The 16985-nt window shown below is 39.9% G+C and overlaps 1 protein-coding gene across 2 annotated transcripts in view; it reads right to left on the reverse strand.

Moving 5' to 3' along the window:
- The window catches only part of Pdk3 (pyruvate dehydrogenase kinase 3), a 66174-nt gene that overhangs the window by 41586 nt on the left and 7603 nt on the right, over positions 1 to 16985 (reverse strand). The window contains exons 1-2 of one of the 2 annotated variants that reach the window (XM_087193613.1): positions 9399 to 9583; positions 3139 to 3280 (exon numbers count right to left, since the gene is read on the reverse strand). In XM_087193613.1, the coding sequence (XP_087049739.1) occupies positions 3139 to 3248 (110 nt within the window). In that variant the 5' untranslated portion in view covers positions 3249 to 3280; positions 9399 to 9583. Of the gene's footprint in view, positions 1 to 3138; positions 3281 to 9398; positions 9584 to 16985 lie in introns of those variants that run through there. The other variant, XM_004872228.3, reaches the window with a different exon arrangement.

Consider the following 16985-nt stretch of genomic DNA (forward strand, 5'->3'; position numbering starts at 1 on the left):
CTTGTTATAACTTCTTTCTTTCTTTCTTTCTTTCTTTCTTTCTTTCTTTCTTTCTTTCTTTCTTTCGTTGTTGTTGTTGTTTTTTGTTTTTGGTACCAGGGATCGAACTCGGGTCCTTGTGCTTTGGAGGCAGGCGGTAGAACCACTGAGCTAAATCCCCAGCCCCTGTTTTATTTATTTTTTGATAACTCAAGTGACTCCATTTTGATTCTGTCAACTTTCACAACTCTTTCATACAGCTGTATCATACATAAATAAACACATATATACATAATACACACACATAGAGAACACGAATTATAAATGACAATGATAAAACTAATATGGCCAAATGTTAACTGATAAATCTGAGTGAAGGTATATGGGAGTTCTTTCTACTAGTTTTGTATTCAATCAATCTCAGACTCTTTCCTACCCGCCCCTCCCCTCCTCCTTTCTCGTCTTTTCTTCTCCCTCTCCTTCTCCCCCTTTTGTCCCCTTCCCCCCTCCCCCCTCTGTCTCAGCACTGGAAATCGAACCCAGGCCCAGGGCCTTCATACTGAGTTACATCACCAGTATTTTTAATTTGGAGACTGGGACTTGCTAAGTTGCCCAGGCTGGGATCGAACTTTTTCAGTCCTCCTGCCTCAGCCTCCCAGAGTGCTGAGATTAGACGTGCACCACTATACCTAGCTGCAATCATTCTCTTAAGTAGAAAATTATTTGAAAAACAGAATGTTTAAATTATATGCATATGTTTGGAATTTTTATAAAAGAATGATAAACACCAAAAAAAGAGTTGACACAGCAATTTGTTTGACACTATACTTTGCCAGTGCAGTTATGACACAAAAATACATTTGGTGTTTGTCCCTTGTTCGGACATAGTTTCTTTTTTTGTTTTGTTTTGTTTTGTTTTGTTTTTTGGGCCAGGGATTGAACTCAGGACCTTGCGCTTGCAAAGCAGGCGGCGGAACCACTGAGCTAAATCCCCGGCCCCTGGACATAGTTTCTTAACCCACAGAATTTCCTGAATGAAAGGAATACCTTCTGCTATTCATAAGGAATCCCTTTTGATCGCACTTGAGCTTATGGTAATGAGGTGACTTAGGATGGGCCCCTAGATGGGCTCAGAATGGGGCTGGTCACCAGAGAGACATGATTAGAGGGCTAGAACTTTCAGCCCCACTCTCAACCTCTGGGAGGGAGGAGTCTGGAGATTATGCTCTAGAAAAACCCTGGAATACGGCGATTCTGAAAGCTCCTAGGTTGTACAGGATAGGTAGGTGCTGCGCCCAGAGAGGGTACAAAGCTACACATGTCCCCCACACCTTGCCCTATGCATTTCTGCCACCTGGATATTCCTGAGTTGTATCTTTTACCGTAAACCCATCAACATAAGCAAAGTACTTTCCTGAGTTCTGTGAGCCCTTCTAGAAAAGTATCAAGCCTAACAAGGCCATGTAGACTCAATTTACAGCCATTCAGTCAAAAGCACAGATGGCACAGGGCTTGGTGGTTGCCAGCTGAACAGGGGTCAGTCTTGAGAGACCAGGCCTTTAAGCTATGGGGCCCGTGCTAACTTCAGGTACTTAGCATCGGGATTGAACTGAGCTGTTGAATACCCAGTCGGTGTCTAGAAAATCAGAGAACTGGTGGCTGGTGTTGGAAAACACTACAGAGCCAGCAATTTACTCTGAAGCCCCTGAAGTAGCTAGCACATAAGCAATAGAAAATGTCACCACTAGGTCAGGGGACTTAATCATGCCCACCTAGAAATCCTTACCACAGTGGTACTTAATAGTCATTTATAATTTCTGCTGGAAAAATCTCTAACAGTCTCGAAGCAATAAAGAAGTCTCATGCAGTCTAAGGAGATGGAGGGAGGAAGGGCCGGGGATTTAGCTCAGTGGTTACACCGCCTGTCTTGGAGGGAGGAGGAGGGAGGGGAAAGGAAGGGGAAGGGAAAGGAATGGGAGGACGGATACAATCAAAGTATGCTATATGTATGTATGAGGACACCACAATGAAACGCAATACTTTGTACAATTAGTATGTACTAATGTAAAAAGCACAAATGAGAAAAGGCCAGTTTATGGAATAAGGCTTTAAAATCTAAAACAAAAGAAGTTTTTCATGCAAACAAGTACTTGCCGCCCCTTCTCAAATAAGCTATGAATTCAGAGCAGAATGCAGCCGACTATGATGTCACTGTCTCTTGGATCTTTCCTGCACTGTAAGGTGCAGGGGCAGAGTCCTTGCTGCTTTTCTAGGAGAGAGACTGAACCCTGTACCTCTAAGACCATCTAATATAGTACTTCTTGGATGATCCATTTGTCCCTAAGAATTTACAATATTACCGAGGAAGGGCTGTCCATTCTCTTTTGGTAACTTTATCTCCACAAGCCCTCTGAATGCAAGCTGATTAACAGTTCCATCTTCCTTATATCTGTCCACAGCATTCCCTTCTTTTAAGGTCTCTCTCTGTGACATGTGCAGTCAATTACACCACCCACCAAGGGACAGCGGAACACCGCAGCCAGTTCTTTTTGCCCCTCCTCTGTGTCCCCACAGCACTGTGTCTGGCCTCAACTACTCCAGCTTTCTCAAGGACTTCAACCTTGCTATTATAACACAGAGAAAACCTGCAACTGTTTTTCAAATATATGAAAATACTTTTCTAAAAACACACCACCTGCTCTTACATTCTAGTGCTTGCTGATCTCCCCCTACTTACTTGGTGGGGAGTTTCATCACAGATTCAACTTCCTCGATTAAATAGCATCTTCTTTATGCATCAGAGCTACAACGGTTTTAACTTTAAGGTATACTCTGTTAAGATTTTTTTACTTTTCATAGGGTAGATGAAAGATAGCAGGGAGCTGATATTTTTCTAATCTGAGGTTCTCCTTTAAATGACTTGATCTTTCTACAAGAAATACTACCTTTAAGAAACTTCTTTAAGAGCCGGGGATTTAGCTCAGTGCTTCTGCCATACTTTTAAAAATGAGTCAAAAAAACCTGTTAATGGTATGGAAAACCCAGCTATCCCAGTAACTCATTCCCAGACGGACAGTATGTGCACTTTTGTGGAGAATAGTTCCAATGCCAAATGTTCACAGCATTGTGGGAAGATCCAGTTCAAGCCACTTTACTTACCAACTCTGAACCAACCCCACCGAAGGGCGGTTCAGTAAGTTATCAGGCAGAAGATTGACTTCTCTCATTGTGTTAGCCAGTCGCACAGGCAGTTCCTTTCGTAGAAACATGTATGAAGTTTTCTCACATGCATTATCTCTCCCTATTAAGAGATGAAAAATGTTCCATGATTTTCAAATCTAACAAATGGAGAAGTAAAGTGCTTTCATGGTAACACAGCTATTACTGGTTGGGAAGAGGAAATTAAATAATCCTGCGGTCTCTAGTTAAATTTTTATCCTCTCTAATAGCAAGTTTAAGAATATAATTTAATTATAAGAGAAAAAGAGCATTTATCCCAAGAGGCAATCTTGAAAGCATTTTTTCTTAACACAAATATATTCCTAGTGTTACCAGTGGCAGTATAAAAGTGACCTGGGATATAATCGGAATTTGTTTTCAAATAAACACTGTAGGAAAACTGCCAAGTACAAAAGTAGTAGACCATGTAAATCCACTGCTGTTCACAGGGATTTCCAGGAGGCAGTATATCCATTCATTCCACAAATATTTACCTACTGTGTGCCAACTGTTTCTTAAGATTTTCTTCAAATGTATTTCTTCAGGAACCATAACTCTGCCACTGTGGAAAGTAGCCACAAACTTGGGAGGCTGTGTGATTGCAGATGAGGGGCTCTGACTGAGCTATGGGGTTCATAGATTTCAGAGAAACCAGCCCATGACACCTTCACAGGCAGAGTGATCTATGGCATGTCTGAGAGGGGAAGATAGTGTTGATGAGAAAGTGACACAACAAGAAAACCCCGTATGAGTTCACTCACCCATAAAATCTTTTTAAAATTATCTCACAGAAGTTGGGAGTAAAATGGTGGTTACCACAAATGGGAGAGGGTAGAGGGGGGAGGCAATGGGGAGAGGTGGATCAATGGGTTCTAAGTTGGATAGAAACAAGCAGTTCTGGTGTGCTATTGCATGGTAGGGTGACCACAGCCACTGGCAATGTACTGTGTATTTGAGAGCATTGAATCCTAACCACTAGACCACCAGGGAGCATCTGTACCATGTATTTGAAAAAACTGAAAGGACTCTGAATGTTTTCACCATAAAAAATGATAAATGTTTGAAGAGAGAGAGACGTTTGCCCTGATTTACACATTACACAATGTGTATGTACCTCAATATACCACATGATGCCTGATTTTTTTGTTTTTGTTGATCAATCTTAAATACAAAAGGTCAGGGGTTCTTCTGGAGGTTGCTCTCAGCTGGTTGTGCATAAAATTGACACCAACAGGACACAACAAGAGAAAGGCAACTGAAAGAAGAAACCCAAGCCTCTTGTCCTGCTGCCATGTGGCCAGAATAATTCTAAGACTGGTCTCGCATCCACCCCCAACTCTCTGTAAACTGATAATGGCTAGAGGGTGGAGGACGTGAAAAAAGGAGATGAGCTTTGGAGACAGAAATAGCTTTCAGCCACAACTTGTCTATTTTGGGGTCGTGAAACCTTTGGCAAGCTTCTTTACTCCCCTGAATCTCAGCCACCTTAATCTGTTTTGTAGGGCTCAAACTTGTAAAAACTAAATATGTTAACGTGTACAAAGCCTGACAAAAACTAAATGTGTTAATGTACAAAGCCTGACATAGAGCAAGTGGTCAATAAACACTGTTCCTTCTGTTCTCCGTGATACCCCCTTGCACTGGCTAGGCCCTCCAGAAGCGCCATGCTCCCTGGAAGCTGTTCTGAAATGGGCAATGTCAGCAAAACTCATCCAGTACTTTTCTCCTCCAAACTCTCCTTATTCTTCCCTATAAGATAAAGGTAGAAAACAAGAGATTCAGAAACCCAACTTTCTAACACTCCAGTCACATTCTAGTTTCTTCCTTTCCTTGCTCTACCAAATAAGACTTGAAAACAGGAACCCACTTTTAAAGCCATCTGCAGAACCTTTCTTTCCCACTGACCCTAGACCCCTTGTCCATTTTTAAAAAGTTAGAATAAAACATTACAGTCTTAATCCACCCCTCATTCTAAGTGAGTGCACTGAAGGCCTTCAGTAGGTCAATCTTTAATTCATGATTTCTTCACTTTTCCTCTCATCACTTTGACTATGATGAGTACTTTAATCCCCAAATACCCATTCCAAGTAAGGGAGGAAGGGGTGTAATTCCCCAGAAATGACCATCCAACATCTACTCTCTCTCTGTAATTCTGGTTAAGTCAAGTAATATATAGTATTCCTTAAAGTTCTGCATAAATGTTCTAGTTTTAAATACACTAAAATGCTGATATTTGTCATAGTATCATGATATAAAGAAGGAGCTATTTATCTAAGTTAAAATATAAATCTAGATTTTTACATGCCAAGAGAAAAGTTTTGCATCCAGGTTAAATAGAAAGGAATGCTTTATGAATTTCAGTCAAGCTCCTCTGAGTCCTGTGTTTGAGTAGGGCCCTGACCTTTGGCTCTGTCTTGCTCTGCTTGGGCTAGTTTTTGCAAGAATCTTGCAAATACCCCCTATCCTTGGTACTGAGTCACCCTTCATATCTGATCAAATTCCTTGTCCCTTACCCTGGGTATCTAATGACCCTAGCCTGCCTTCAGTAAGAATCTAGTTGAATTGGTCTAGCAGGAATCACCCCAGCCTTGATTCCTCTTAGTAACTTTCCATCCACTGACCCCCACACTCTCCTCCTTAGTTACCCTCAACTTGTCCCTGTTGCATGCGAGGTTGAGCCTGACTTCTCTCCCCTACTGCAAAACCCCATCACAGCACCCAGATATATTTAAAGTTTCCTTTACCATCTTTAATAAGGATCACAAATGATTTCTTCTGTAACAAAGAGAAAGATGTTCTGGAGTAGAGAAGTATAAGAACTCTGTGGTGTCGAACTGGAGCTGGGAATATAAGTATGAGCTCATGTTTCTAAAAAAATTATATGAGTTCCTTCGGGTAGTGAAAATTTACAGGCTTGAATTTTCCAGCCCACAGCTGATTCAGAGCAAGAGATTAGAACCACAAGGCCAGAGGGCCATGAGCAGTAAGAGCAAGCTGGTAAGTCAGTATCTCTCCTCTGAAACCCACGGGGCTAGATGATTTCAGAATTGAAAGGTTTGCCTACTTCAGGAGGGTAAAAAGGAGTACATATATCATACTTGAGTAATACAAAATATTATACAGATACAATATTGGTGCAGTTAAATATATAAACATTTATATTAAGTAAGATAAAGACTATCATCTCAAATCAGTTCAGGTCAAATTTTGCCACAAAATGAGTTTGGGTACCAAATGTAGGAAAAGAAATTTAATTTTTAGAATGTTTTAAGCTTCAGATCTCAGCTAAAACACTGGTCCTGCAGGATGGTAGTGGTAGGATCAGGTGCTGCAGTTAGACTTGGGTTTGAATCTTAGGCCCAGACAAGTTGTTTATACTTCGAAATCTCACCGGAACCACCTAAAAGACAGGAACAGCACAGCCCACGTAGAGGTCTGGTGAGGGTCAAAGTGTCCTTCACATTGAACATTAATACACCTTAAAGCTTAAAAGAGGGGCTCATTAAATAGCAATCACTAACGACGCAATACATGATCAAGAACAGTCTGGGGCCACGGATGCAAGATCAAACAGTCTGCTTCTTGGTCAGATCTCAGAGTGTGACCACACCGTGGATTAGCACAGTCCCCTGGGCTCATGCGAAGATCCTATGTGATTAAGAAGAGATGAAAGTGTGTTCGGTGCCCCTACCATTCACTATTTGAAAATAAAAGTCCTTGATGTTGATAATGGTCAACTCTGCACTATCTGGAAAACTCAACCACTAGGCATAGAGAACCAATTTCAGGAAACTGGTTCAGAAATGAGAGGAAATTTACTCTAGTGTCCTTAGGTTATCAGCTGGTTAGAAACTTGCGGAAAGAAACTTCATTTTATCTGCCTCTGAGTCCCCCAAAGCACCTATTACAGCGCCTCACCTATGGTAGCTTCTCAATGCTTTCTGGGAAGAATAGATAATGCTTTCAGAAATTTGTATTTTTAAAGAAATGTAGCTGAAAAACCTCAGGTTTTGCCTCCTAGATTCTAATTTAGCTTTATGGACAAATTCTTTGTACTTAGATACCTTAATTATACATTAGCTTAAACAGGAGGATAAGTCCTTTTTGGTTAGTTAATTAGTAAACCTAAAAATAAATATGAAATGCTTGACTTTCATCACCTTCCTGAGGCTTTCCTCATATACACTGAAGGTATTTAATCACAGGTATTAATGTTGAATACTTAGTTTAAATCAAAGGGTTCTAACAATCTTATTTTTGGTAATAAACTTATTCCCCAAAAAACCTTTAGATTTTAAAATGAATGTCCTATCAAAAAGGTTCTTTTTTTCTTTTTTTTTGGTACCAGGGATCAAACTCGGGTCCTTGCACCTGCGAGGCAGGCGGCTGAACCACTGAGCTAAATCCCCGGCCCCTAAAAAAGTTCTTTTTTTAAGTCTTCTGGCATACTGAATATTTTCGTTATTTTTTCCAATTATTTGACTTAAGTTTTTCCTCACTTTTTTTTTTTGGTACTGGGGATCGAACTCGGGTCCTTGTGCTTGCGCAGCAGGCGGTGAAAACACTGAGTAAATCCCCGGCCATCCTCACTTCTTTGACTTCTCCACATTTCTTAATTTTGATTTTCTATTTTTATTTTGCACTTCTCTACATACTTCCTCTTCTTCAAGTTTACCAATTAAAATTTTCCTTAGTTTACAAGATGATGAAGAGGGAACCATGAAGGGGTCTGAAAAATTCTGACTTAGTGAATGTAATCATCATTAACTTAAATACAGTCATGGGTATTCAGGTTTTCTTCCTAGCTTGATTATCCTTTAATTCACTTTTGGTTTTTTTATGTCTGTTTTTATTGCTGGGGATTGAACTCAGAGCCTCTTGCAAGGAAAGCACTCACTCTACCACTCAGCTACAACTCCTGCCTCTTTGTTTATTTATACTTTGCCCATTCATTGGGAAACTGGAGACAGGTTCTACATGTACAAAAGGTATGATGTTCCTTGTCTAGGAAGGTTCCATACAGCTCTATATTCATCAGGATATAGGATAAATAGATACAAAATGCAAATGACTTTTGGTTTAATGCAGGGAGCCCTCCCTGTGGTGGAACCAGGAGGTGGCCAGCAGCATTTGGCTCGCCATCAGAGAGCAAGAGTTCACAGAACAGGATTTTTATACCTGGTTTCCATAGTACTGGCTATTTCTGGTAAGTCTTTAATCCTCTTCTTGACTAATTTACAGGAGGTAGAAAAAAATTATTTCTTCAGCTAATGAAGTCACCCAATAATAAGTATCTTGATTAAAGCAGAGGGCTGTTGTGTGCTTGCTTCCATCAACACAGACAATGCCCCCTACCATGTAGTTTCCTCTGTCTGAATTACTTGAAGGCTATCTTTGTCCACATCTTTCAGCTTTAACACTTGGTGGGAGCTACTTTGAGAGTGGCAGTAGGGGAATGAAAGAGTGGAAAAGGAGAGCGATAAATGGAAAAATTACTAGCAAGACACCAAAAGCCAATAGAACGATCCAGCTCATTTTGATAATGCTGCTTTTTGTTGACATTGTCAACTAAATGAGTTTGCAATGTACTTTTCCATGAACCACATTAAAATGGGTAAAATTGTGAAAATAGTATCTATAAGATTTCAATCTTTTGAAAACATTAAGTTTCAAAATCTTAATTCTTGGATTTGCCATGGCTAAACAATGATTAATTGAATAGTGCTTCAAAAGGAATAATTTGAAATGTGAATGGAGATCTAGCAAATGATTGTCAATGTCCTTCAAAAGAATCACTGTTTAAAAAGAAAAAACTTCGTACTCAACAATGATTGTTTTACTTCATGCCCAGTAGTGATATTTTACTGTCTGAGAAGTTTAACAATTTCCTTTGTTTAGGAAAACTTACTCTTGAATTTAAGAAGAGATCATAGGCATTACTGAGAATAGTCTAGAGGTTCCTCAAAAATTAAAAGCAGGCCAAGTGGAGTGGCAAATGCTTATAATCTCAGCTACTTGAGAGGGTGAGGTAGGAGGATTGCTATAGGGCTGGAAGCATCCCCAAACTCCTTCTCTCACAAGTCTAATGCTTGGGCCAGACCACTTGACAGCCAGGACTGTCTACCCACCCAAGCACCTCTGGGTGGCTGCTCCAAGGGCTTCCTTGAAGCACGGCAGCTTTGGACTACTTGCCCCCTTACCTGGATTCAGTAAAAGGTGGAAGCTGTGTGGCCTTTGATGACCCAGCCTCAGCAGTCACACAGCTGGTCCACTTCACCTGGACTGTGTGGCCTGAGCAGCTGAGGTTGGAGTCTCTCCTGGTCTCTGCTGTACCTTGCCCAGCAGCCTTAGTCACAGTGCCTTCTCAATGAGTTCCAGACCTGAGCTGTCCAACACAGGAGTCAGTAGCCAGTAGGGAAATGTAAATATTCAAAACTTTTCTGAGATGGGGGTCTCATTATGTTGCCCAAATTGGCCTCAAACTCTTGGGCTCAAATGATCCTCCTGCCTCAGCCTCCTGAGTAGCTAAGACTATTGGCACATGCAATTGCACCTAGATGAATATCTGATTTTATTACATATCAAGAGTAAATTCTCCAAACTGTTTCATGGTTATTAGGAGATTTCTCTTATGCTTAGGACATACATACTTAAGTATGTAGGAGTAAAGAGACATGATGTGTGCAACTTACTCTCAAAAGGTTCAGAAAAAAAAACCTGTATGTAAGAAAGGAAAAAAGAGAGAAGAGATAGGGATGGGTAGAGAGGAAAGAGAGAAACGAAAAGTGGCAAACTAACTGGTGAAACTAGGTGTTAGACATAGGTGTTAACTGTATTATTCTTGCAGTTTTTCTTCAGGTCTGCAATTTTCTTGAATAAAAGGTTGAGACGGAGCACTGAAAATAACCTAAATATACAACAATAAGGAGACAGTAAAATAAATTATAACACTGTAATATTTACATGGGGAAGCATGCAGTTATTAAGAGACTGGCTTTAAAGGGAAAAAGTCTAAAAATTTCTACAACTATAGCCATTCTATTCTAAGAAAGTGCAAAAATCTCCTATAAAACATACTATATAAAGATCTTCCTGTTGAAGTCTGACACCCATGGTACCCTTCATATAACAACTTTTGTTCTTCTGATAGGAAAGGGGACACAAAGTGACCATGACAGGGTTCTTAACATAGGTGAGGGTTATGGAATCCTCTGAAGGACACCCTTATTTATGTCTGTGACTAGGGAAAATAGCCTTTGTTTGTTTTTGTTTTTTGAAACAGGGTTTCACTGTGCAATTCAGACTAGCCTTGAACTCCCTATGTAGCCCAGGCTAGCCTTGAACTTGCAGAGATTCTCCTGCCTCAGCTTCTTACAGAAGTGTGCCACCACACCTGGCTCAAGGGGAAATAAATAACCTCCACTGGGCCCTTGATCTCTCTTCAGAAATCCTGTAACTGGGTGTAGTAGCAACACTCCCATAATTCCAGCACTCTGGGAGGCTGAGGCAGGAGGATTGCAAGTTTAAGCCCAGCCTACGCAACTTGTGAGACCTTGTTTCAAAATAAATAATTAAAAAGGGCTGAGGATATACCTTGTGTGAAGGTCCCGGGTTCAACCCCTAGTACTGCAAAGAAAAAATAATCCTATTTATTTGCTCTTTTGAAATGTTTCTCCAAAAGCAGACTAGTGAGAAAACTCCCCCTCTGTATACCAGTGAAAGCCAAAGCAAGTTGTGAATGCATTTCATATGAGCCCAGAAGTTGTGTCCTCTACTTAGGCAATCACTGAGTTCTATGTCCTGTGGGTCCCAGAATTCCTCAGGAAACTGAAGATCCATTTGCATAATACTTGAAATATTATAGATGTCCAATAAGTATCTTCTGATTGCAACTGAAAATTAAAACACCTAGTAAACTTAAGTATAAACTTACTATAACAAATAAAATTCAGGGGTTTAAGATAACATCTTCTTTTTTTTTTTTTTTTTTTGGTACTGGAGATCGAACTCGGGTCCTTGCGCTTGCGTAGCAGGCGTTGAAACCACTGAGCTAAATCCCCAGCCCAACATCTTCTTATAATAATGAATGCCTCTTACAGACCAACTTCATTCTACATATTTGGTTAAGAGTATTCAAATCCTTAAAGTTAAGAGAAGAAGAATCTAAAGGGAGACAGGAAGGTGATAGTACAGTGGCAGTAACAGTCAATATGATGTGTCAGGCCACAGAGTAGAAAGACCAAGCATGGATATGTGTAGAACTGATACCACAAACAGAGCTGTGGCCAGCGAGAACACATGAATAACAATTGCCAAAAGCCGAAGCCACTACACATCCACATCAACCTAATTCTGAAAGATTAAGGAGCTGAACCTCAAGGTAAAGTGGTGAGTTACAGGGCGCCTTGTTGTCATGGAAGCAATAATAGTTAAGAAAAGGCCACATTGTACCATCGTTGAAGTTTACTGAGGCAAAATGCAGAGCTAATCTCAGTGAATGAAGGACATCCAAAGCTAGTCATGCTCCTAGCACAAACAAAGTGAAAGTGCTGTTTCTTAGAAAATGAACACTTTGTACAGCTGAGATCTTCAGCCAAGAAAATTGAAGAAAATTAACACTGAAGGTTTGCAGGAGGCCAATTTCATCCAGGAAATGCTGTGTCACTAACATAATGAATTCATAACCAACATCTACTGAGCCATCTACCATGTGCCATGCTCTGTGCTGCACACTCTCAGTCTCATCAATGCAACAATTGTATAATTAAATGCCATCATTTTTACTGTACTAAAGCTATTTGCCCAAGTCCACATTGCTGGTATCAGTCTGTATGCATTGCTTCTCATGTTCCCAGAGACAAGAAGGCAGACTAAAAGGAGTGGTCTTTGAAACTGTTTCAATGTATGTAAATAGAGTGCATATCAATGTGATAATCCTGAAATAATAAAACTAGACAAGCTTTAGATGTCATTTCGTGATTAACAGGACAAATGTAAAACTAAATTACTAATAGAGACAACATTTGCTATGAAGAATTGCATTGGGTGCAATGGTATATTATGCTGAACTGAGAAGAGCATAGGTTTGAAAGTTCAGTCTACCTGTACTTTAACCATGGTTTTGTCCTTAAGTTTGCTTAGGTAAGTTTGCCCTTAAGTTTGCTTAAACCATGTAAATATGCTTTAGCTTTCTGTCTAAGAAATAGAAATATTTACTTCATATGGATGATGTGAAAATGACAGCTAAATCTGCCTGCTGGTATGTCTGGAAGACAGTGGCACACAAATGTAAGAAAGAACAATTTCTGGTTCCTTTTGGAAGAAGTGGCAAAGTTGTTATGTCAACAACTTGGCTGATGGTTGGGAGATCACAGTCTTCATTACTTTCTCATGTGTAACACTGAGAAGGTTACAAATTGTCTTTAAACTTAAGCTTCTACCGAGTGAATCTAACAGGGTTAAGATTTGGGCTTGTGTCACACACTTTACAGTTTATTTACCCTACACCAACCTTGCCTACTTGTGTACATTCTGAGACAACTCTGGAGAGCAGTGCTAGGACTACAAAGTCAAGGACAGAATGTAGAAATCAAGAAAAGGAGTACACACTTTTATATTTGTTCTTCTCTGTGTATTCTCCATCCAGAAAGTGTCCAACACCATTCTGGATAAAGGACACTTGGGTTAACATGTTACACTTTCCAGAAACCACCCCTATTTGAAAAACCCTTAAGAGAGAGGTAGGGATAGCAGAAAAGATAGTGTAAAATCACAGGATTCACACATTTTGGCTACCATAAATCTGTCCCAGCTTCTCTTTGAGCTTCTCAAAGGCAGTAACTATGCCTTAGCAATTTTCCAGTGTTTCTCAGTTTCCATTTCATTCCAAATCCAGAATATTCAACCAATGCTGATGGACTGCATAATGAATTAAGTATTACCCTTCAGCATCTCGCAGACTCTGTTCCATAAAGTAGGTGACAGCTCTTGATCTTGGGTGAAACCTTTACTGGATTCAACACTGTGGTTCTTAACTTGGGAAGCACACTATAGTTGCCTGGGTAGCTCAAAAGTACCAGCACCTAGGCCTTCCCCGCAGAGATTGATTGCAATGTCTTATGTCGGGGTAGGCAGTACCAGTTCCCAGGAGCTCCCCAGATGATTCTCCTGAGCAGCCAAGACGGAGAACTACTGACCAGCATCCAATCTTAGAGAACTCAGTGAGGGAAAACAAATCAAAGAACTCCTTGGGCTCACACAATGGCTATAAAGCACCCCAAATTTTTCTATTTATTTACCTATGTATTTTTACTCTTTATTTTCATGTTTGAATTTTGTTTCAGTCTCTTAGGAAACTGACCACAAAGACCTCTATAGTCTGTAAGAACCTCTTTTCCTCCTCTCTTTCAGATGATCCTAAATGAAGAAGATAAAAAGTGAACAAGTTCATGAAGGAAATGGCTGCAGTCCTGCAGGATGTGGTGATACTTGACCAGTAGTAGCAAGGCTCTTGTTGGTTCTTTCTTCCACTTTCTCTTGTTCCCACACCATGCCCAAAACATTACCTACTTTCTCAGCTACAAAGGGGTGGCAAGAGTCTGAGGTGGGAGAAAGCTGGCTTTACCACCTATTCTACATGTGATTTTTACCTGCTCAAAACTGTAGTTTCCTAATTTATAAAAGGGGTATGACTGTTATGAAAATTAGAGAGTGTATTTTATACTAAATGTTGGTAAGTACTCAGTAAATACTAGTTGAATCTATTGGATCTTTTTCAATTGCCAAGTAGAGTCCATTTTAATTTCCTTCTGGAACAGCTTCCCTGAAGCTAAACTCAGGTCAAAGCAGTAGGAAGACTGAGTACCTAGGCCAGAGATGACAACTACTATTTGTAAAGAATGTATAAAGAGCACTAATCAAAGAAGCAGTACCACTTCTAGGAAGTGCAGTTTCCAGAGAAACAGAGACTCAACGAGGAAAGCAGCTTCCTCCCAGAAGGGCTTATTACAACCAAAGTGTCCACTTTTATATAGGAACAGGAATGTAGCAATGACCAATTTGCTTTCTATTTAAGAGCAGAACCAGGAGGATAAATTAACCCAACTTATATAAAGTCTATAGTCAAGTATCAAGAAATATCTGCTACAAAGCTTAAGGGAACATTGTACTATACTAGAACAGATCCAAGAAAAAGTTCAGATAGAAGCCTGAGCATGTTCTGGTCTATGAAAAGATAACAGTTGTTAGAGAAAGGTAGGTATGTTACAGATTCCAAAGGGACCTACTGTTTTCTGGGCAACAACACATGGAGAAATCTTTAACTTCATGATTTCAGAAAATGTTAGAGAGTAGATCATTTATTCCCAACAGTGAGAGTATTACATACTGACCTCCATGCACTAGTAAGAGAGAAAGTAACACTGGTACAACACAAATGTTCAAGTAGAATCCTAGATCAATTCTAAGAAAGAAAATGAAACACAACTGCTAGAGTGACCCTTAGGGAAATAATATACGACTGAGTTGGAATCCAAAATTTTCAACTGGAGGGAATATAAATATTGACCTGTGTAAATATAATTATTCATGATAATACTGTGCCATTCATTGTGGCAGAAGATACAATCGGAGTTAAGATGAGACAATGACCAGGAGTGGGGTTCTACCTGAGAGATAGGAAGGACACTTACTGTGGGTCACAATGAAGCCCAGTTCTGCCGGAAAGGGAAGTATGGAGGTAACCTAGCTCTCCCTGCCACAAAAGCAAACTGGGCTAAGTGGAGACACTTCAGTGCTAATTGCAATGCCAGTTTATATGACAAAGATGAAAAGCCTAGGAACACCAGGTATCCACAGTCCCCTCAGCATATTTTTGATAATGTGCTAGTCAATGTGTTCACTGATTAATTTATCAACATACATAAAGAATTCATGCAAATGAAAACTACAGATTTCAGATACTAAATGGTCAAGGGCACGTTACATACAACAAAAATGCAGACAATAAACCCAAGCAGGGGAAAATACACTTAATTCCTATGTTACCTCTTACACAATTACAATCATAAAACCTCATTTTGGCAGAGCTGTGGAGAAACTGGTGCACTTAAACTTTGCTGACAGCCTTATAAATTAAGGCTATAAAATGTCTCAAAGCCATTCACATGGTAATGCTACTCAAAGGCAGACACCCTAGAGTTAAACTACCAGGTTATCTGGAAACACCTTAGCTACCCCCAAAGTCACACTCCAGACAGACAAGGCTTAGTGTTAGTAGCATACAAGAGAAATAGCTTTACCATTTAAATGCAAGTAAAGAGCAGCCACTGCTTGATTCTTTAAACAGGAAACTGGATTATCTTAGACCTCGCATTGACAAGCTTTCTGTAATGGACCAGATAGTAAACATTTTTGGCTTTGTGGGCCATACAGTGTCTGGCAATAGCTCAAATCTGCTGTTGTGGAGGAACCAAAGACACAGACAACATGTAATGGATGGGGTGTGACTGTGTTCCAGTAAAACTTTATTTACAAAAACAGGTGTTGTCAACACCTATAGAGTAGAAAACACAAGAATGAGCCCTAATGTAAACTACAGACTTTAGGTGGTAAGGATGGGTCGGTGTCGGTTCATTGATTCTAACTCTGTTCATCAATAACCCACGCTGGTGCAGGATGTTAAAGGTCGCATAGTCTGTGTTCTTCTCAGGGATAGGGAGTACACAGGAACATTATGTACTCTGCAAATTTGCAATGAACCTAAGGATACTCTTAAAGTACCAATTTAGAAAGAACAAAAAACAAGTGGTCAGGCTATAGTTTGACATTCTAGCTTAAACCAGGGTACTCCTAAAATAAAAGGATTTGCTCAACTCTGAGATAAAATTATCGAAAAGTATTTAATGATCATACAATATAAAGAAAAACGAATCCCAGCACTCTTGGGAGGCTGAGGCAGGAGGATCACAGGCTAAAGCTCAGCCTGGGCAATTCAGCAACTCAGTGAGACCTTGTCTCAAAATTTTAAAATGGGCTGGAAATGTAGCTCAGGGTGAAGGCCCTGGTTCAATCCCCAATATTGGAAAGGAAAGGAAAGGATAAGGTAATATTTTTTCATTCTATCCAGTAACAAAACCAGGGTTTCCCAAATCTCACCAGCAGTTTGATCAATTTCCCAAAAGCATAATGGGAGGAAACCACCTAGTCATCAATAGGTCACTAAGTGCAGCTAAGTCTCCCCTGCAAAAGCACATAAAACTTCCTCAAGAGCTCCAAAGGCAATGAAGCCAAAGCTCCGCCTTTAGATGCCTCAAAAGATGCCCCAGAGCCTGACAAACCAGGTTAGGTAGAAATCTAGTCCTACCAGATCTTAAAGGTCCAAATCACTAACTAGTTCTTTTTCAAAATTTAAATACTGAACAAGATCCAAAAGGCCAAGTTAGATATCTTTACCCTAGACTAAATTGTCATCTTCCCCTTTAATTCTAACTAGTTGTCTTCTGTCTCCAAATGGACTGGCCTAATTCTTGGCAACCTTTCACAGTGGAAAAACTTCAGTGCCACAGAAAGGACCTGACATGCTCATGTGTAAAGGTATAAAATGAACATACTCAGCAGAAGAATGAGATTGTTTTTTCCTTTTTCCTAACATAATCTTAAAATAAAAACTTCTTCATCTTCTCCAGGAACAAAATCAATGTTCTCCCTAATAGTAAGCAGGCTTTAAAAAGTGAGACTTTATGAAGAGCAATGATTGGGAACCAAAGTCAGTGAGTATCAGAATCTTA

This window comes from Heterocephalus glaber, unplaced genomic scaffold (genome assembly GCF_053883595.1).
Source record: "Heterocephalus glaber isolate CG9 unplaced genomic scaffold, H.glaber_assembly_v1.0 deba00001594, whole genome shotgun sequence".
NCBI lineage: Eukaryota > Metazoa > Chordata > Mammalia > Rodentia > Bathyergidae > Heterocephalus > Heterocephalus glaber.